Here is a 22,659-nt window from a genome sequence, read left to right on the forward strand (position 1 = left end):
AAACTGAGAAACCTCTAAGCCACCAGCGTGAGTAGGATGAGAAGGACAGGGTTTGGCCCCATACGCTCGTTCTCTGCCCCGATGCATCTGGCCAGTCTCTGGCACGTTTTGCTGCCTGCCCCCTTATTTCTTCCACTTTGGGGGCCTCTGCTCTTTCCTGCTTGCCCAACTTCTGGAGCTTCCGCTCCTTTCTGGGTCAAAAACACCACCTGCTGCCCAGAGCACCCAGCCGCAATAAACGAGGGTCATTAGCCACCCAGCCATGCAGTGTCAGCCCGAAGCCATGAGCAATAAACTAGACCAAGATACGCTACAGTGGAACTCGGTGCCTGGCGATGGCACGTCTGTCATTCTCTTGGCAGTGCCACGGAAACAGCCCGCCACTGCCTTCTTCCAGGATCTTCCCGTTGTTTCTCGGCCCCCAAAGCACCCGCCGCTCTTCCGCTCAAGTCCCGGTGACATTCTCAAGTGTCTGTGGTGCAAAAAGGGTCATCTGCTCTCCACGCACACAACAGAGGAAGCCTGAAGATTCTCACACCACTTCAAAACCGAAAGCCCTTCTCTTTCCACGAAGCCTCGCAAGGCTGGTGCCCGGGGGGAGAAAAGGCAGAGCGAGTGGAATAAGAAAGAGAAATTACGCTTTGCCACAATGACTCACAAGCCCGTTGAGTGAGCCAACCTTGCTGTCTGTTCCTGCTCTCATGGAAAGCAGGGCCACGTCTCTGCAAAGCAGGCGCTTCTGGTCTCCAGAAAGCAGCTAGAAAATCCACCACAGTTGTCTGTCCTGCTCTTCCGCTAACTCTCTCTTTGACCCTGAGCAAGAGTCTCCATGACTCTTACTATGCTGTGTTGTTATTCAGCATCCATTAGTGAATATTTACCAGGCAGGAGGCGCAGGGAGGAGAACTACTTTGGGATCATCCCAGAAGGAAGGGCACAAAATAACGATCTTACATTACAGGAAGGAAGACTCTGGTTTTGAATGTTAGGCAAATCTTCGGAAGGTTGAGCAGTTCAACAGTTGTTGAGCTATGGAGCTGCCTTCCCCAACTTGGATGCTCCAGACTGGGGATTTAAATTCTCCAGAATGGTCAAAGGCAGCAGCCATGCTGACTGGGGAATTCTGGGAGTTCGAGTCCACACATCTTCAAGCTGCCAAGGTTGAGAAACCTTGGTCTCATCATTAGGGCAGGGAGGGGATGAAGGGGGAATTATCTTCACCTTCAGTCCTCCGCAGAGGCCTTTCCCCGGTTCACATCGTCAGGGACGGAGCAGGATTGCCGGGGTATGTCTCGTTGTGTTCTCGCTACAAGAAGATCCCCATCCATGAGCAAAAATGTGGACTTAACTTGCAGAGTGCCCCTGTAAGTCTCATTCTGAGGCCGATGCCTTGACGCCAGCTAGGAAAAGCAATGCTTTCCCCTCCCTCAGCCTTCCTGCCAAACACGTGGAGAAAACTGGCAGAGCCACGGAGACCAGTGCCTCTCCTGTGGCAACAGCTCAAAGCCCATTACACTGAGTGCCGAAGCGTTGCCCGTTGTTCGTCAATTATTCAGACAATAATTGCACCCTTATTTAAAGTCTAGCCTCGTGTCCGCTGCATGCCAGGCTGCCAAGCGCCACATTGATAGGCTTACCCTGCAGACAGGCACGCTCCCCACCGCCTGCCCCACCACCGGAACTTAAACGCATCCATAGACGCATCTGGTGAATTCGTTAAGCCGGCACGTCCGGGGGCTGCATGTACTCAGGTGTGAAGTTGGAGAGGCTGCAATTAAACACTCTTGCTGCTTCTTGTAGCCCCAGTCATTTAATCCCAACCTGATCTTTAAAGGCTCAGGGATCAGTGGAGGATCAGTTGAACACAAGAACACAAAGAGGAAGACGTAAGTGATGGGGGGGGTCCTTTTTTGCCATGGGTTCCCCTGCCTCTAAACCTAGCCACAGCAGCACCTGATTGGGTGCAAGTGATGGAGGAACACATGAATAGGACAGTTGAGGTCAACTGTCCTAAACATCTTCACTTACAGAGTCCCCACTCAACCTTGGCTGGTGTCTGGACTTCAACTCCCAGAATTCCCCAGCCAGCCATGCTGGCTGGGGAATTCTGGGAGCTGAAGTCCAGGCATCTTAAAGTTGCCAAGGTTGAGAAACACTGCACTATGGTTTTGCAGAACTCCTACCAGTTAAATCAGTCCACTTCACTGGGCATCTTCTACAAGGCAGGACAGCAAACACCAACCAGCTTCCGTAGGATTCTGAGCACAGGTCCCACCAACCTCACAGGAAGGGCTTGAGAACTTCAAAACATAACCAATCTTCCCTAACTAAGTCCTCTCCCAAAGGATTGGATGACAACTCCCAACACCCCCAACCCAACACAGCCAGAAGCCTAATTGTAATACAATCAGAGAACATAATGTGTTCTCACTCGAGACACAAATGACCAGGCTCAAATGGTCATTTGGACCCATTAGGCAAAGATCTAGCTTTCTGGAAAAGGCTCTAACGCTGGGAAAAGTAGAAGGAAAGAGAGGAAGAGGACAACCAGCAGCAAGGTGGATGGATTCAGTTACAGTGGCGATGGGTGCTCTGTTGGAAGACCTAAAGGACCAGGTTGGGGCCAGATCGTTATGGAATAAATCTATCTATATGGTTGCTAAGAGTTGACACTGACTTGGTGGCTCATTATCCATTAATCCATTTATCTTCTACATTAAAAAAAGTCCAAATTATTAATAAGCTCATGCCTAAGATGAACAGCACTAGGGATCCATATGCTTGTCCAAACACAACACGTGTCAACCAATAACTTGCTTTCATTTCCCACCAAACATACTTTCTGTGGAAGAACTGAAGCCTGCCTAGCTTTGGTGTCTGTGAAAGTGTGGAGGTTATTCACAGATTACTAGGGTAACCTACAGCATCATAAAATTAAGGATTTGGAAGATATCTTGGAGATCTAGTCCAACACCCAAACTTCACACTTGTTTGCATAATTGCTTTGTGCAGAAGTACAAGCAAGGACAAGAAACAGCACTCACCCAGACTTTTTCTGCTATATTACCTCTGTGAATAGACAAAACTGCATTCACAGGGACAGTTAATTTGCAAGAACTTAGGTCCCCCAATCTTAGCTAAAAACAAGAGTTGACCTCTCTATAAGTGAAAGACGCATGCAGATCCTCAAAAATGGTTTGCTTACACAAGCAAATAAGATCCCTCTTCCCACTTCTCTTCTACTTTTGTGAGAAACCTTCATGACTCCAAGGCTGGAGCAAGTTAAAAATCGGCCTTGCCTTTTAAGCTGTTTTCTTATCAGAATTTGCTGGATAATGGTCTCAGTTACTCCAAAGAGCCGGCAGCACCCACCAAACTAAAGCTTAGGGTCTCCTCATTGTGGACAAACAGCAGAAAATCTCCAGTCTTTATCTGAGCTGCTAAATTCAGCCACTCAAGACCATCCATTTCAGATCCTCCGGTTTGGTTATTATGGCCCTGCACTTTATATCTGAGCATGGTAGCTCTAGGAGGAAATCAACCATTCTTGTTGTAACCCATTTTAATGGAAAGAGGAGGCAGAAGGAGAAACATCTTGAATAAAGAAGAAAGAATAAAACTAACCCACCCACCCTTGCCACCCATACACCATCCTGAGCTCTGAGAAATGGACCACGGATACAATAAATATATTTCTCTCTCCCAATTCCAAATTATGCCCCTAAACCATCAAGTAAGAGCACTGGGTCAACTGCAAGGTGGCCAAGGTAAGTGATGTTTTTTCCAAGACGATAAATAAGGGCCTTCTGCTGATGGTCCCCTGGAGAATTATGGAGTGGGTCAGCAGGCAGCCAAGTAAGAAATGATGGAAAACTTCTTGGTGGTGGCATCTGCATCACTGAAGCTTTGTCTACTGGTTTCTGGAGAAAAGGTGACACAGCTCACCTAATTGGAGGGAAGGCAAAAGGAAGGTGAATTGGTGCCAGGGGCAGAACCCATGGCATCATCTTATAGTCTAAATCTGTTCAGTTTTGCTACGAGGAATTTGGTGATACTGGCTGTTGGTATATAATGTGACTCCAGAGAAATTATCAGAGATGAATAAAGGTGCTTCTAATCAATGCTGGAAAGGTGGAAAACATGAAGAGACATTTTATCCTGCACGGTGGACTTGCGAAAAAAGGGGGGGGGGAAATTGGATATAAATACATATAGTGATACAAAGAATTTTAAAGACCAATATTCAGATGAAACCAGAACTTTTCTTATTGGGACTTATGGATTACCAACTGGATAAGACTTATGGAAGATTGATTTTGTATATGGCAACTGCAGCGAGACTATTATATGCACAAACATGGAAAAATACAGAAATACCCACAACGGAGGAAGGGATTGGGAAGATAAGACAACAAGTATCTTTATTAGAGACTGGAAACCTCTTATGGACTTTTTGCTGAAAATGGGAAAAAAATGAATTGGTGATTTATGGATTTGCTGATTAAAAAGGGGTGACTATGGGAAAAAGAGAATACTGTAATGATGTAATTTGAATGAGGGAGGAGAGAGGATAAGTTTGTTTGTAACCGCTGTAAAGAAGATCGGAAGTCGCTTCTTTATATAATTTTTCTTTCTACCTACCGTCTCTTTTCTATTTCCTGTTTTATCTTTTATTTCTCTTTCTTTCTTAATTCCACTCTATATAATTTCATGTTTATCTTTTACTTAGGTGAACATCTTTAATAAAAATTATATTTAAAAAAAAAAGAATTTGGTGATAGTGGAGGAAAGGATCATCCTGCCCTGCGTCACCAAAATTTGCTTTTTCTGCTTAGCAGGAAAGGGAGGTGGGTCTGGTCTCCAAAAGCTGGTCTCCATAATGAAGCAGGGTCTTACAGACAATGTCCAGGATCTCTCCAGGAGCTGACCTTGACTAAAAGGAGCTTTTATCTTTAATTTTAGGCTAGAAAAGGGTAAGCAAAGCCCCTGGAAAACATCTTCTGACGACCATCCTCTCCTACCTCTCAAACAAAACCTAGGCAAGGCCCTTGTTTTATGCCTTGCCTGCACCCTGAAGAGGAAGAAAAAAATTATAAATGGACGAAGAGGAGAGATGGGACACCTTACAGCAGGGAGAGGCTCCTGACTCTGTTCCCTAGAGGGGCAAGGAGGGCCAAGGAAGCAACTGTCACTCACAGTTCATTCATCAGGGACATATCATTCCAAGCCCAAATATATCATCAGCAGGTCACACAAGAGCTGGCACCTAGGGACTCAGCGTGGCATCCCTTCTAAAGAAACAGCTAAATCAAAAACATCTGGATGACTAAAAGGCTGAATGTATTAATGCAGAGACCTAGAAGCCCAGCACCACCAGATTATCTCCTACCAGGTCAGAAGATCAAGCATGAATAAGGCACCATTTGTGGCTGAATGGCCATGAGGCTCTGGAACACACTCCTTCCTAAGGAGAGTTATTAGGGGACCACCCCCGTCCCCAAATGCATAACCGTCAACCCATAATGCTTTTGCTCAATCTTGGAACTGTAGACAAGAATTGGGCGGGGGGGTGGAGGGAGAACTTTTTTTTCTGGCTGGAACAAATAGACCCCGCCCCCAATATTCACATCTTCCCCCATTGCCTAAATTCTTCCAGACACCCCCAAAACAAAGCTGTTAGGGGTTCTTTCCCGAAGTCAGAGCCTTTACGGACCTTGACCCACCCATTCTTCTCCACATCCCTTCCTGTTCCACCAGCCCGAAATCTTACTTTTAAGTCCCAAGCAGCATCACTTTGTACCTTTGATTCAATTATTCCCAAATATTTATAAATATATTGCTTCTGAGAGAGATGCTTGTTCCTCTTTAAACCTGAGGTTGCTGATGTCAGGAGAGCCCAATGGATCTCTGGAGGCCTCTACTTCAGTCAGGGACGGGCGGTGGGTGGAGCGGCTTGGAGTATTTCCTTTGTTCACTTGCTCCAGGGTGGGTTTAGCCTGAATAAAGATGTCTCTTCCTACACACCAAGCAGGAAGTTTAGAAACTTGACTTTTGAGAGGTCACAGAGCAAGGGTTCAGGAACTATGGACTTGCCCAACCTAGACCAGACATGGGAGACACTACAGTGCCACACAACAAAAGTGGTAATCGAGTATGGATCCGGATCCAGACCATTCCAACCTGGGAACTGGTGTTTTTGCTAGCTGGCTATCAGCCTCAGTTAAGATGGGATATTTTATTAGATTCCAAAGCCAGGGGCTAGACCAACTTTGTTATTTGCAGAGAGATACAAAGGTGAAGACCTGGAATTTGACACTCCCGTGCCCTCATGAGCTTGTGGGAACCAGCAGGTATTAAAATGATTTAGAAGGGCTAGCAGCTTCCTGGAAATCTAAATAGCCCCCTTCCCGTTCCAGACGAGACATCCATCTATACTCTGCAATTAAGGCTTAGTGACCAGTTCATGCTCCAGGCCAGATAACTACTATGGCCTTTGACCCCTGCCCTTTTCCAATGCTAACTCTACAGGTCACTCTGGGACTCATAAACATGCCAAGCACACCCATAACCATCAAGGTGGACCAAGTCCCTAAGAGAGATCTTCTCCTTGAGACCAAGGAAGAGGGTTGTTCTTCAACTATTTAGTCATCTGACTCTACTACAATCTAGCTTTGCTTTTGTCTTCATTGCCCAGTGGGATATGGAAAAATTTAAAGGCAAAGGCCAAGGAAGTCACAGCAAGACGAGGGAAACACAGTTGGGTCCCATGTCCTGTAATAACAAATGTCAACGCAATATTGATTTAACAAGAATTGTGTGCTACTGAGTTAAACACAAAGCGTCTGGGAAGAACTAATCAGCAAATAGGCTGATGGAGGCATTACACGTCATGCGTTCTCAACCCAGGCAAAAGAGAAGCAGTTTGTAGAGCTGATATAGCCTCCTGGCCAAGAGGCATGACCACTGACGCTATCTACTCCTGTCCTTCCTGCTTGCTTATCCATAACCTAAAGAGTATTTCAAACAAATCAAAGTCACTAACTACAAGCGTGTTGTCCTTCAACTGAGAATGGAGGACCTCCGTTTGGAGAAGCTCACATGAACCAGTCTAAATTTGTACAAAATCGCCTCCATTCTTGGGACACTAGTCAAATCACTACCAGGTCTTGTGAGTAAAGATCGGAGAATGGCATACCAGCATCTTGCTCAGAGGGTGTGCAGACCACAAAACATCTGACAGGCATCCAGTTATTTATTTCAATCTACATTTTCCACTTTGCTAGGTAACACAAAGGCAAGACCAAGGGTGCAGCTTAATGAAGGCTTGGCGACCACCTGTCTGGGCCTGCATGGTTCTCCTCATGCCACTGGTTGACTTTCTGTGATGTCACAGACTACAGCCACTGAACCATCCAGTGCGAAACCAGCAGCAATGGAATAATGCTAATCTGCAAGTTCTGCAAGTGAAAAAACAAAAACAAAATGGATAGAGGAAAAACAAATAAGTAAAAAAGGGTGGGAATGTTTGATAAGAAAAAGACAGTCTTAGAAGCTCCATTGCTGGAGACTTCAAGTACACATCCATGCTTTTTTCTTGAAAGCAATAAAAAAGTGTTTCTGGTGGAACGTTGTTTCAGATTGCCTTTCTCACAAACCTGAGGGTCCTGGAGTCATCTTAGCTTTTCACAATCAGCCAAGACTAGCTAGGTGCTGTTCTCTGATGAAAGCAGAGATTCCCTCAAGTTGAATTCAACCCCTGATGATTTCACGGATACATTCATATAGTCTTCAAGCAATAAGGAGATCGTTTGCCACTACTTCTTCTAGCAATTCTCCCATCCAACTACTAACCAGGCCTGACCCTGCTTAGGTTTCTGAAGCTAGTAACCAATGCAGAGGGGAAATGAAGATTGGAAAGAAAAGAGGCAGAGGATCAAATGTTTCCCTCTGGCATTAAGATAGCGCTAATGAAGCCAGATGTTGAATACTCTACATCTACATGCTCTTCAGGTAAGGGTTAGCAGAGAAAAAAGGCTCTGAAGAAGCAGGGAACTTTGAAGACCATGCAGTGCTTGGCTACTTTTCACTGAACTCTGAACGTGCATATTCACAAGTATCACCTAACCCTGTTTAGCATTTGCTTTGCTTCCATCGTCCTAAACTTTCATGGTCCATCTTTGCAAATCTACAGGCTGCTCTTCCTATTTGGATCATGTTGAGTTCTAAGATCTTTGTGGCCTAGTTTCCAAGTAGTCCCTTGTTATGAAAGCCACCATCCTAACCACCAAGGCTTCAGAAACAGTCAATGTGTTTTCTAACAAAGAGTCCTCCAGAAGCTTTGGGGCCGCAACTCACAGGATTCCCAGCCAAAAAGAGAATTATAGGGCTGCTCTTCTCATGCTTGGAGGGTGCTAGCTTTGGGAATGCTTGCATGGAAAAAGAACTTGCAAAAGAACAAGCAGGGGGAATTGAAGGAGGAGTGACTCAGAGGCCCCGAGGAGAGAAAGCAAGAAATGGTCGAAGGTTGGTTGGGGGGAGCCCCTTTGCAAGCCGAGAAGACACACCCTCTAAACCAGGGTTTCTCCACCTTAGCAACTTTAAGATGAGTGGACCTCAACTCCCATGCTGGCTGCGGCATTCTGGGAGTTGAAGTCCACCTATCTTAAAGTTGCTAAGGTTGAGAAACCCTGCTCTCAACTACAGGATTAACAAATGCTGTGAAACCGGAGCACATGTTCTTGCCTCTAGAAAGATGCTGACCCTGGTCAACACACACTGAAATTAGTATACACCATAATAAATTCCTGTTCCTAAGCATTATCTGGAGAGGTTGCATTCTCTCTCTCTCTCTCGCTTTCTTCTGCCCCCCCCCCCCGGCTTAGGATGCTCTGCTTTTTCCCGCCGATGCCGGGCATGAAAGGGCAGGGGGGGAAATCCACTTACTGTTTCAAACTGACACCTAGATCTTGGTTCGCAGTCCTCCAGTAGGCTCAGCACTCTCCAAGGCCATCTGCAGGAGAGCACGTCACCATCTTCTTTCCGGGAGCCCCCCCCCCCAGCCCTTGCCCGGGACAACAGGTCCCAGATGCCCCGTGCCTTAAGCCTCCTACAAGAGGCCTAATGCAAAATTAAACCCTGACATCACCCTGGTAATGGAGAAGCCCAGCACATGATAAAGTTCCCTTATGAAGTCAGGCGGCTTACAGAGGCACGGGCTTGGGATGGGGGAGAGGCGGAGAGAAAGAGGGGGCACTGGGCATCCAGACCCCCACCCCTTTTCCTCGGAAGGTTGCTGTCTAAGCCGAAAGCAGGATTCTCCCTCCTCTTTCTGGACTGGGTGTTGAGCTGTACGCGCGCGCACACACACACACGCACACACACACAAGCTCAGATTACAACCAGCTCCGGATGCGTCTGCCCGACCAGGGATCTGCCTGACCTCTGCCTGCTAATCCTCCCCAGGGGAGGGAACTCTGATGCCATTAGAGCTTAGTGGGCACCTTTTGGCCTTCTCTGCAGGAGAGGGGCACAGCGTGCCCTCTGCCGATTAGCCTGAAGCCCCTCTAATAAGCAGCCCCCTCCCCAGCCACCCACTGGCTTTGTTCGTCAGAGGACCAAGCTGCAGAACTGCTTCATCTCCCGGGGAAGAGCGTTCTCGGAGCTGGCGACGGCCTCTCTCCATCCACCTTTTCAGGGAGGCAGAGGGATGCTTAGCAGCCCCCTCAGTCCGCCCAAGTGCTCGGCATGCCCCCAGCCCCATTGCCCTAGACACTAGAACCCTTAAACTTCTCTGCCCCTTGGAAGAGGTCCCCGTTAAAAAGAAGCCACCAGCAATGACTCACAAAGGAAGGCCCGGAGGCTACTAGGAAGCTGAGAAGAAGCCGGGGGCGGGGAGGAAAAAGGAGGCCCAGCTGCTGAAGGTAGGCCCAGGGGAGCAAAGGGTTTTGCAACTTGGATCAACTCAAAATCCATTCTCATGCAATGAGCTTTATTCTCCACCCAAAGCCTCCTTCGTCACCAAAGGAGACAGCCCCTAGTTGACCTTGCAAAGCTAAGCTGGCCCAGACTTGGCTAGTCTTTGGATAGGAAACCACCCAGAAGTCTTAGGGTTGCAGACTAGACTAGGAAGTTAAAAAAACATCCCAAAAGAACCATTTCTGCTTTGCAACCAGGGAAACAGGAGACGTGTCCAGGCAGTTTCCGGCCCATCTCCGCGTTTCCCTTGTAGGGCTTCTTTCTGTCTTCCAGATTTCTGGCAACATGCTACGTGGTCTTTTCCGCCATGGCACCTCCTTATGAAACCATCTCCCATCTCGTCCAAGCCAGGACTGAACGCCGATGTGTTTTACGTGCCTTCGAAAACCTAGCCCGTTATGTGCGATCCCCTGTCCGTGATGAATTCTGAATGGATTCCTAAAATTCTGCTTCTCCTTGGTTTGCATTATGCTCCTATGGCGTGATAAACTTTAAAGTAAGTTGTGATGTCTAAATGCTACAGTGGAAGAAGAGTGGGGGGCGGGGGGGGTTATCCTTTGGTTCGGGTGGGGGCAGGAATGCCCTATTCTTCTACTGCTACTATGGAAAGAGGAGCGCAATTTCTTAGGGTGTTTTTGCTTAACATCATGGATTGGAAGGGTTGGGAGAGATCTAGTTCAACTAGTCCACCCTCTGCCCAGTGCAGGAATCCGCTACTCCGGCTTAACATTCTGGTTCCTGATGTTTTAGACTGGACCCCCTTTCTAGACACACAGAGGTATTTCTCGCTCCCCACCGACCAACCACGAAATTCCTGCATGTCTAATCTGAATTTAGAAGGTGTGTAGATTCTTTTGGCCCATCGAGGGCTCAGATCCATGTTTTCTGCCAAGGGGCCATCGTGTTGTGTTCCAACTATGCAACTTTCAGCATCACACCACGTGAACCTGTTAAGGACACGCACCGCCAACCTCTCCTAGGCCTTGGCACCGAATTGGGCAGGTAGAAGGCTAAACCTCTTTTGAAGACTCGCAGAATCCCCTCTGACTAATACGGCTGGAAACAGAAGAAATGTTAAGCTAGGAATCAGATGAATAGGACTGAAACTAGGCAGAGCATCCGAGAAACACCCGTTCCCTTGAGGGATGTGGCCCTGCCTGCTTTGCAGCCCTCGACTTCTCCCCTAGTGTTAAGTGCACCCCCTTGGCCATTACAAGATTGCTCCATCTTTAACAGCACAGCGGATAGCTAAGCCCATTTTCTTCAAACGTCTGATCCTGCAGAAGAAGAATTCAGTGTCTCTCGAAAAGCTGCTGGCTCCCCTTGGCATATTAAAAAATGTCGGGGATCATCTGCCATCCAACGGTCGATTTCTTTCTCCACTAACAGCCTCTCCTCCTTTTCTCTGCACAAAGGAGGAAGGGAAAGAACAAGAACCAAGCAGGCCAACTTTCCAGCTCCCGTTAGCTATCAAATAATTTTGCATTTAAAACCGTTCTCTCTCGTTCTCCCCTCACCCTCTTTGCAGAAGGCCAAAGGCCAAGGGGTTAAAAGTGAAGCCCGACGGGGTCAGGAAGTCATCACCCATTGGGACCTTTTTCTTTTCAGGAAATGGTTGGACAGGTAGAGTTTCATTAGTGTGCAATGAATAGAGCAGTGTTTTTCAACCTTGGGAACTTTAAGATGTGTGGACTTCAGCTCCCAGAATTCCCCAGCCAGCATAGTCCACACATCTTAAAGTTCCCAAGGTTGAAAAACACTGGAATGGAGTGACTTGCTATAAAGATTTACCCCATCTTCCTGAATGCAAATCAGACCAGATCATTCTAATTTGGGTGATCTGAACACACTCCGTCCCCCTCTTTCCTGCTCCCATCACACATCACTCACTCACACGCCCACGCCTTCCTGCCACTTTCTAACTCTGCTTCTGACTTGGGGTGGGCAGAACCTAAGAGACTGCCCCGAGCACGCCACGCCACGCTGTATGGGAGAAAAGCAAAGCGCCCGAGGAATTCATCCGTGGGAGAAAGCGAGAAAAGGTCTTGCGTGATGCTGACTGGCAAAACCTTCCAAATGCCACTTTGAAAAAGGAAGGGTAGTTAAAGCACCAGGCCCCTGTGTATGAGACCCTGAGCTGCAGGAAGAGGGTTGCAATTATTCAGAAAGGCACGCCAGGCGTGGGCCTTTCCACCCTACTAATGAAAGACTTCCAAAAATCAGAGGAGCACCAACACCTGGACTTTCCCATAATGCAGCCATCTCCTCCCCAGGAAAATCTCCTGGCAGCACAGAAGACAGTGCTGTGGCCAGGTGGCCACAGAAACCCAGGAGGGGCCACTGCGCTTCCAAATCCAGCCCTGAGGCCATGGTCCAAGGAAGTCCAAGGGGCTGCCTTGGGGCTCCACCCCACGCCAGACGCCGGACGCCCACCTAGCCAAGGAAGAGAACTTTCACTCACTCAGGCTCTGAAGCAAAGAGGACCAGGTCTTCATCCCCAACATGACGGCCTGTCAGCTGAGCTGCGATGTGAGCGGGGGCGCCTGGCCGCCGGGCTCCCCCCAGCCTCGGCTCTCTTGCAGAGGGTGCCCCTTGAAGACAGCAGGGCCCCCACCCCGGGGCCACCTCCAAGCAGCTGTTCCCGGGAATGCTCACCCCAGGCGGGGAGCCCGCCGAAGCTCAGGCAGAGCCGGGGCCCCCATCCATCGTCTTCCCTCTTGCAAGCATGCCCTCTCCCCCTTCCCCCTGCCCGAGCTCTTTTCCTCCCCGGTGCTCGGGGGCCTGTCCTGAGTTGAAAGAGCTCTTGCTCTCCCCCCACCCGCCAACGGCTGGTTTGCTCGCCAGCCAGCCAGCCAGCCTCTGCCTCCGCCTCCTCCGCGCCTCGCACTTGATAGCAACCTTGTCAAGGCTGCTGAGTTGTAGCTGACCCCTCACCCGCAGCTGCTAATTAAGGTTCCTCCGTGACAGTTCAAGTGCGCTTCGCCTCGAGTTTGCAGCACCAAAGCCTCTAATTGGAGGAGATTTTTCATTTCTCAATAGCTCTGGATTCCTCCTCTTCTCGCCCGCCTTCCCCTTTTTGATGGCTATTCCAGGGTCCGGGCAAACATTGCATCTCCTCTTTGTGTTTACCTCTTTGCAAACACTGCATTTCCTCTTTGTCTTCACCTCTGGGAAAGAGAGCGGCAAAAGGAAGGTGGGACCAGAGGATGGGCAGGGGACGGAAATGGGCATCTGCACACTGGGCATGAAAGGAAGGAATGGGGTGGAGGGAAAGGGCCCCTGAGCCTTCGATGCTCTCATTGGGGCCCAGATGCCTAGGATTTTGGAAGGTCTCATCATCCTCAACATCTGCCAAATGCATGACTGTTTCTTCGTATTTGCTTCAAATATATATCCATATATATATTCATATATATATATATGCTGCGCAGAACTCTCAAACTCTCAGGCCTCTGGTAGAGGACCCGAGATTGAGGAAGACACGTACCACCCATAGGGGTGAGAGGGGAAAATTAATTTATATATATATAAATTTTCCCCTCTCACCCCTATGGGTGGTACGTGTCTTCCTCAATCTCGGGTCCTCTATATATTTTTATATATATATAAAAAGTGTGTTCAAATCTATGGGAACAAAGGTCCCAGGATTAAGACAAGGTACTTTTTTGCACATTAAAAAAACTAAAAACTGGATTTTCCTAAGATGCACTGAAGAAAATTGTGACTTAAATCATACACAGAGTGCTTTCTTTCTCCTGGAGGGCCGCATAGGATAGGAATGGGTTTCAGGAAGCCGTGAGCCCTCTGTGGAACCCTGTTCTTTCACTTAAATTATAGAGTGATATCTGAAAAATGCAGTCCTCTAAGTAAGATACAAATTGGAGGCATTGCCCTTTCTGTTTTTATTTTTTAAGTATGTTTTTCACTGTCTTTCTGCTTTTTTATACCCATGCTTTCAGTGCTGGTCTACCAAGCCAACCTCCAATGCTGTTTTCCCCAACCTGGAGCCCATCAGGAGTGCTGAGGACACAGTTTCCAGAACATCCCACCCTGCAAGGCCAAAGGGATTCTGGGGACTGGATGCTAGCTTGGAATTCTGGGAGATACAGCCCTAATAAATCTGAAAGTAACTAAACTGGTGACGGCTCTACTCTTTCCAATCGCTTTCTACCCTTCGTTAACCAGGACAGGCATCAAAGACAAGGAAGAGCCTGGAAAGAAGTCTAGGAGAAACATCTTCCTAACTGACAAGAACGGCAACCCCAAAAAGAAGTCCAATTCTGGTGAACATTTAAGAGGAACTTCCAACACTTCTCTTCTACTGAAGAGTGGTATGGAACTAGGGGGACATATGAAAGAAACAGATGATCTCTAGACTAAACGTGAGTTAGCTAGGAAGAGAAATGCAAGTTGATACAGCTGAGTGGACAATCCAAGAGACAAACTCTCTCCTCTCCTAAGTGACCTTCATTCCCTTTATCTTCCTGCCCATTGTTCTCACTTCGGCACAATGCTGGGCAGGTCCAATTGCTCACGGTCCATGGCCAAGCCTTCCTCAGCTGGGTGCCCATCTGACAAGTGGGCCCATCTCCCAGAACGTCTCCACCAGCATGGCCATTGCTGGGAATTCTGAGAGTTGAAGTTCACACAACGGAGGAGTGTCCTGCTTGGGGAAGACAGTCCTTTAAAGAACTAGGTTCCTAAGTTTGCCTTCAGGCACTCTCTCACAGAGCTAAGTCACCCCAGAGCAAATGGGGACAAGGTTCTTTCACAACCATGAATTTTGGATTCGTTCTACTGAGTGCAGGATAGCATCCTGGCACTTTTTAGTTAGTAAGGCGCCAAGGGCTGCGTGTGAATCTCTCACCGGCCATTTCCTGCCTCCTTACCTTCCCACATCTCCATTCCATCACAAGGCAAGGTGGTTGGAGGAAGCCCTTCCATACAGCCTTTTCAGAACCTGAGCAGTAAGGGGAAGTCCTACTCTTTAGAAATCGCTGAAGAATGTCTGTCTCTTTTGACTTGGCAGTCTTGGGAGAAATCAGCCATCCCGTTTGCCCACAGATTTGGTGTAGAGTTTCGAAAGGCTGCTGCAGTTCAACTTCAACTGCCGTTTGCACAATGGTTGCGAAGCAGAGTAAGTCCCAGGTGAAGAGTTCAACAAAGCAAGAGTGCATGACTGTGCCATTCCCCCGTGCTTTGCTCCTCACCTCCTCTGGCTCCATCTCTCCTCTGTTTCTGGCCAGAACCTGACAGATCTATCGGGATGAGAGATGTTTTATCAGGGAGAGGATGGGGAGAAACGGGAAGAGAGATAGGGAGACCCACTGCACTGACCCCATAATCTGTCCGAGGTGAAACAGAAGAAGGCTTGTCTCATCCTCGGGAGTCAGAGGTCAGCCGTTTCTCCTCCAATGTGGCCACATTCCTGGAATTCATGCCTGGCCAAGCAGCTGCTGTCAAAAGGCCCGGCCCCTCTTCTCACCCTGGAGGGGACAATGGAGCAGGTGGTGCATGTGGTCTGGGGAAAAGGCTGCACTGGAAACATGTGCATGTTTGCACATGCACCAACCAGAGAAACACGTCTGGAGAAGTTAAACTTTCCTACAAAAGTTTATCCCCAAATAGATCTTCCAAAAACCACAGGAAAAGCATCTCAAGGTTCCTCACTGTTTAAAAATGGGTTATGTCAGATGGAAGACCCACAAGGAATCATTCACACATCCCTGCGCCCAAGCCGGATCTCCTTCCTGCAGTAAATCTCCAGCTCTTTATGTCAAAGCCCCACCTTCTCTAGCATGTAAAGCAGGCAACTTTGGGAGGACATCTGAATGTTGAGACAGCGTTGTAAGCACTCTCACAAAATGGCTGCCGGGGCCATCTCCATTCACTACCTAACAGCCATGGGGAACAAAGACCCTTAAAAACATGGATTGAGCGGGATGTGACCTGTCCCTGCTTCTAGTCCCAATCCAAGGCGGGCATACATTCAAACAAAGTCCTGGGGCTTGTAGCTACCCATTGTTTCCATTTCTCAAAAAAACTTTGGAGGCCTATTTGGGATCGAGAGGCATTCCTGAAAATGCAGAAAAATGCTGGAATCTGGGCACTGCTCTATAGTATATGAGAATTAAAATCAATCAATCTATCTGTCTATCTGTCTATCATCTATCTATCTATCTATCTATCTATCTATCTATCTATCTATCTATCTATCAAGCAAGCTTGGTGGGGCAGAAGATGTAGTGGGCATCAAAGCAGGGGTCCCTGAGCACACTGGTGCCCCAACTGCCACATTGAGAAACCCAGAAGGAATTTGCAGGAATCTAACCTCAATTAGAGCATGAAGTTAAAATGCCCAGGATGTGGCGACTGGTAAATGAGACTCCAGTCCTTTTAAAAATGCTGAATGTGATATTCCATATCCTCTCCTGGATACAGAAACTTTTTCCATATTAAAATACCCCTGCTGCTTTCCTTTAGCCATGCTTTCAAGCTTTCAAATGCTACTGAAAATAAAATAATAATAAAAAAAAAAAACAGGAAAGGGCATCACAGGCCTCAGGGAAGACTTGCTCTCCTTGCAAGTGCTGTAGACATATGGGTTAAACTTATCCCTCCTGGTGCCTCATCTTTGGGGTTACATAAGCCCCACAGGGAGACACGGAGCATCAAATGAGCTTTAATTCTGCGTGCCTGCAGAAAAAAAGGGCTCTAACTGGTTCTATATTCTGAATTCTACTTCTCTTTCCAGCCTCACGGAATCATTAATTCACTTTCCAGAAAAGGAATAATTTGGATGGGCGATATTCACTCCCCGCCTCCCCACCGCACATTTGGTGATAGCTCATTTCTGATCAAGGTCTACTGAAGCACCATTCTCATTTTTCTTCAGACATCAAAATCATCTTTCAAGGAAGAGGGGAGGAATCTGAAAAGAGAAAACCTTAAAAATCTTGCAAAAGGTGTGTTGCGAATCAGGACCACCCAGTGCATGCAGAGGCTGGGTAAGAAATCTGGAGATGTCCTTCTGGCACCTTCTCGCACAGATACAGGGCACTTAGGAACAGGCCTCTCCTCTTATTCCTCTCTACCCATAGGTCCAAAATGGTTTTGCTACCCCTTACCCAGCAGATCTGCCAAAAAAAGGCTGAGTTCAAAGAACTCCCGTGACCCTGACCCACCAACGTGCACACACACCAAGCCAAGGGCAAAACGGCTCTTGCTTATGAATATTCTTCTTTCAAGTGGTGAAAACAAACCCTACTCTGCCCCTGGGATGCCAATTCATCAGGAGGGATTCATGGGACCTGCCTAACACGCTCCAACCCTTCCAACTGGAGTCCGGAGAAGATGGGGGATCCCACGCCAGCCTTCTCGCTTGAAACAACAGCAGGAGCTTAACCAAAGTCACTGGACCAGAGATGGGCTCACCGCCAGAGTTTCGTTCCCACAGCCTCCCGGGTGGTATGACTGCTCCTCAAAGAATGGGAGTTTGGCAAGTGAGGATACGTGCCGAGTATCAGCAACGCAAAGGGTAGAATCAGAAGGGTTGCAACGTCCTACCCGCTTCCATCAGATAAGACGGGGTGCAACTCGATGGGGGGGAGAAATAAGGACTGCATTGGGTCCCTTCATCAGTGTAAACTGCTGTTCCCCAAGTCGAGTAACTTCATTCCACATCCTGGAACAGATTTAGACCCTTTTCAGAGTACTCACCGCTGCCTTTCATCCCTGCAACCCCCACCCTTGTTTCATATGTGTGCATGTTATTTTTTTTCGGGGGGGGAGAGCCTTTTGCTGCCTTAGAGCACTAGAGAGATGCCTGAATGTTAATTCCAGCTCTTAGCAACCTCTTGAGAAATGGAATTCAAACAGCTCCTCCTCTTGTCTGCAGCTCTGCAGGGCAGGAAAGGGTGGGGTGGGGGTGGTACATAATATTAGATACATGGGCAGAGAGTCTTGGGCACACCACCAAAGGTGGCATGCAGATGGACCTCTGGCATGGCCCAATGAGAGAGAGACAGAGAAAGAGACTGAGGGTGAATGAAGATCTCATTTTAATGGACCATTTGTGGGGAATTTCTGTTACTCCTGAATGTCTATCCAACATTACAGTATTTTACACCAGTTACATCATGAACGTATTATAGAAATCATGCAAATTGCTGCAGATGTTGTAAATCTGAATGTAATTGCTTCATCTGGATTGCTTTGAATGCAATCAACTTAGCCATTGTTTCCACAAATGTAAAGGCAGTAATGTGACTGTTGCATCAGGTCTGCTAAATGGGGGTCCGTTAAATCAAGATTTCACTGTGTTAACAATGGCTAACTGACATGAGGCCTGTACTGTCTTCAAAAATGACATTTTACCTCATTGGGGCATGCTCAGGTCTATGAACACCCTCTCCCTCTTACTGGATAAAAGTCATGGTTTGTGTGACTGTGGTTTGTTGAATCTAGCTACATTCACACAAAGCGTTCGGCCAGTTAAGCCAGGCTTTTCAAACCTCAATGGTTGAATTTCTGTCTAACCCAAAGGCAAGTAGGCCACACTGTTGTGATGCAACATGCAAACGGCTGCCTTTGCCTTCACTCACACCCACCAATTGAAGGGCAAAGAGCTGAGGAAACAGGACGTATTTCAAGGGTAGGCCAAGAGACTTTAGTTTGATCTCCACAGCTGAGATGACTCCTCTGCATCAGGACGTCTTCTCACCCTCTTTAGATCAATATTGGCTAGAAGTCAAGCCAGGAGGAGCAGAAGCTAAGAAAGCATGGGAATGATTGCTAGGCAACTGCCAACAAGGAAAAGACATGAAGAAGTTGCTAAGGAATCAATTATTACCCCATATTCCACCAATCTGGAAGCCAGGGGGGGTTTGGGGCTGGGAAGGAGAAGAGCAGTCCTCCTGAGAATGGGAGAGAAAGGGAAGTGAACACGGACATCAACCATTGAGGCTGGCATCTTTCTCAGTATCAATCCCACCTCAAGATGGTCCTCTACAGCCCTACTGTATGCTCTTCTGTCCCACACAACCCTAGTTTCAAGCTGCATCTCTCAGACGGGTTCCATCTGGATTTCCTGTCTTTTATTAGTGTAGGCCACCCATGCAGTGAAGAACCATCATCAAGTACAACAAGCCCATTTATGGCTCCAGCTTGTCCACAAACAAGATGCAGGAGGTTACACGGACCAGTCTGCTCCCTTTATTCAGAACAAGGAGGAAGGTGGTAGAAAATGGGCAGGTCCCCAACCTAGACAGCAGCTCACCATTTTTCAGGGGGATCAGAGCCTCAAGACTTTTGGGAAAGGTCTGTACCTCAGCAAGAAGCAGTGATAGAACAAACTGTCCCAAGATTTAGAGATACCAGCCCAAGAAAAAGAACTGTCCCCATCTCGTTTTCTGCAGTTTCATTTTTCTGCGTCTGCAGCTTAAGAAGAGATCATAGAGCAGGTGTACGAGCAAGGCCAATACCAGGGAGCTGTGGTTGTTGATGGACTTACAAGCTCTCCTGGCTTTCTTTGGGCAAAATACCTCATGTCCTAGAAGCTGTGGGGGTGGGGGCTAGGCAGCCAGGATTCTCTCCCACCCTCAAGGGGAAGCATTTGAGCCTTGCTCCATTGTTAATCCTCATCTTCCTCTCCCCAACAGAAGTGACATTTCCAGGGAAGACAGACAGGAGCCTGGCTAACATACTTCCAATTCAGCAAAGTTTGAAAAGGGGAGGTACTACATCAAAGGAACCAGCTGTTTCCACTTCTGGGTCAATTAAAAAAAGAAAGTCAAAGGGACACCCTTCTCCAAAGTAGAGGTTCAGCCTTCTTCTCCCTTCTTGAGTATCTGCCCCCAAGACAATCGAAGGGCCAAAAGCCACTCCTAGCTTCCGAACGCTCCCGATGTTTATCTTTGCCTCTTTCAGCAAGGAAGCTAAATAAATAAATAACAAAGGAGAGGCCATCAAACACTGTCAAATTACGCATGCAAGGAGTTAGACGGCTTGACTGTTTCACGACATAATTGTTTTAATTGCAAACCCACATAACAACCAGGGATGCAGACGGTGGCTGTTGAAGGATCTGATTCTTCCCCATTGCACTCTCCCCCTCCCCTTTGATTACACCCTCACTAATCTCTCATGTGGCTTTGTGGGAAGGAGCACGCCTTTTCAATCAGACCAAATGCAGAAATGCATTTGCACGATCAGTCACTGATCGGCTCCTGGGAAGGGAAGGCTTGATGGCGTTCATCTCCTGATCCCTCAAAACCAGTGCTGATAAGCCAAGATTTGCTTAAACACGCTGGACAGACAATACCCCACAGGTCTGTGTTCACGCATTCAACTATAATGTTCTGGTACTGGGCAATGTGTGAAACCAACATGTGACTTGGACGATGAACCACGACTAGGCGCGATATGGGATTTGAGGCACGGGGTCTGCAGAGAGGGATTGTCAAGACCCCTTGGGCATCAGCAGCCACAGCCTGCCAAAAGCTGGTCCATTGTATTTGTGTCTCTTCCAGCTTCAGAGCCTGTTGAGCTTTTAAGATGAAAGAGATGGAGTGGAGGGTTGAGGGAAAGGGGAGGCAGAAACACGTCTCTCCCCAGCTCCTAACTCTTCCATTCAGTGTCTGTGAAAGCAGATGAGAAATTGGCTTCCTGACCCCAAACCCAAGTTTAGAGCTGAACTTCACTGCAGACTCGGCCATCCAGCAAGGGCACCCCTATTAGCAGCAGCTGTTCTTGGGCTTGGAGGGACGGGGTTGGGGCAAAAAGGATTGTCATGGAAGGAAAAGAAAATGGTCTGAATGTGGAAGAAACACAGCTGGGCCAAAGCTTTCTGAAACCATTTTCTGACAAGGAACCAGGCCTGCAACTCTTCCAAGTTTTCAAGGAACAGAACCTCTGTGAAAGGATGGCCTAGCTCTCCCTAAAGTCAGGGCCAGCCTTCCTCATCCCAGATGGGTTGGGGTACTCCCAGAATTCCCCCCAAACCAGCTTTGAGTTCTGGGAATCATCCCACCTATCTAGAGGGGCCCAGACAGAGGAGGCTCCTCTATTTCAACTGAAAACATCGCCAGGCGAAGAGAGAGGAAGTTGCTTGTATCCAGGCAGACCCTGGTCTGTCTCACCCAGGACCTTGGACAGAAGAGATGCTCCTCAGGACCTGCTGAAGATCAGAGTTGGGGTCTTCCTGCAGGCCTCTATACAAGGTGCTGGAGAAGGATGGTGGATAAGGGCCAGAGCCCCTGTCCAGGTGGTGGCCCTCCAGAGTGGCCGGCCACTGCGTCATACGGAGCGTGGGATCTGATGGAACTTGGCCTGACTCATCCTCCTTCCTGCTTGTAAGAGGGGATCGACTAACCCTTCAATCACCCACCTAAACAGACCTGACCCAAAAAATCCAACCCGGGAAAATTCTAGCCTTTTCAGGCTCTTAGCACTGGGTGGTTTAATCCAAACAATAAAAGCATCATTTGCCACTGCTGACCTCCGCACTTCGGCTCCCGTAAATGTCTTGCAGGGACAAGAATTTGCCGAGATCAACAGAAGGGGAGGCGCCACCCTGCCCTCTCTTTCCCAGCCTGGCATTTAACAAGACTTGGCAAGGAGCGGCCTTTCAAAAGGGAGAAAGGAAAACCAGGGTCCCCGCCCCACCGCCTTTCCAAGCTCCTGGCTGCCCTCCCTCCTCCCTCTGCATCTCAGAGCAGGTCCCCACAGGGCAAACACGCTGCGGAAATACAAAGGAAACCGCCATCCATTTCATCTGCAATTTTCTCTTCTTTTATTGACAAACAGGCTGCTCCTTGCAGGTGACGCTCGGAAGGCCAGCGCAGGCGCCCTGGAAGCCGTGGGGGCGGCGGGGAAGCGGGGACCCTTGGCCCGCCGTCAGGCCAGCGGGCTCTTCCCTTCCCACTCAGAGGCTGCTCCCTTCAGGAGAAGAAACAACCGCAGGGCAGCACAAAGGGGTGGAGGGGTCTGGATTAGACAAGCGGGGTCCCTGCTTGGCTCTGGAGAAATCACATTTCTTCAGCCTCAGTTTTCTGTCTGTAAACTGGACTGGGTGAAAGAAAAGAAACATGACATTCGGAAAGGTGAGGAGGAGGAGAGGAGGAGGAGGAGGGGAGATTTTTTTTCATAAAGAAGAAGAGGATAGAGAATGAGAAAGAGAAGAAGGAAGGGAATGAGCTAGCTAGCTAGCTAAAGAGGGGTAATGATCCCCCTTGGCCAAGCTACAGAGAAGACAAGCACTTAGTCCTTCTACAAAAAGCAAGACCGGGCCCACAGAGTCTTGGTCTGTCAGATCTGGGGAGCACAAAACCAAATACAATAAAAACCACCCAGCAGATCACACGGGCTTCTCATACCGCAGCCTTCCTTAACCTGGGTGCCTAATTCCCAGAAAGCTCAGGGAGGGACCCATGCTGGCTGGGGAATTCTGGGAGTTGAAATCCACACACCGGGTGGACCCCCATCTTTGGCCGTGCGGCCACCGAGGCCCCAGGCAGGGGAAGGAAGTAGATTGAGGCACCTTTTGCCTGGGTCCTTCCCCCACCCTCCATTTGAAGGGGGGGGAGAAGAATCAAAAGGGGTAGATGTGGACTCCCCTCCTGTCCTCGTCTGCACTCCAGGGGTCCCTCGGTCTTATCAACAGCCTGCCCCACCTTTGCTTCCCAC

General features: G+C 48.3%; 1 protein-coding gene across 6 annotated transcripts in view; it reads right to left on the reverse strand.

The window, feature by feature from the left end:
- GSE1 (Gse1 coiled-coil protein) overlaps nt 1-22,659 on the reverse strand; it is a 271,237-nt gene that overhangs the window by 133,859 nt on the left and 114,719 nt on the right. Inside the window, exon 1 of one of the 6 annotated variants that reach the window (XM_088136187.1) lies at nt 12,437-12,537. The exons of 4 other annotated variants lie outside the window; for them this stretch is intronic. In XM_088136187.1, coding sequence (XP_087992313.1) covers nt 12,437-12,479 — 43 coding nt within the window. In that variant the 5' untranslated portion in view covers nt 12,480-12,537. Of the gene's footprint in view, nt 1-8,943; nt 8,963-12,436; nt 12,538-22,659 lie in introns of those variants that run through there. One more of the 6 variants, XM_088136190.1, reaches the window with a different exon arrangement.

Source organism: Python bivittatus, unplaced genomic scaffold (assembly GCF_059951505.1).
Source record: "Python bivittatus isolate LINGU-HERP-01145 unplaced genomic scaffold, Pbiv_v1 ctg000190_np1212, whole genome shotgun sequence".
Taxonomy (NCBI): domain Eukaryota; kingdom Metazoa; phylum Chordata; class Lepidosauria; order Squamata; family Pythonidae; genus Python; species Python bivittatus.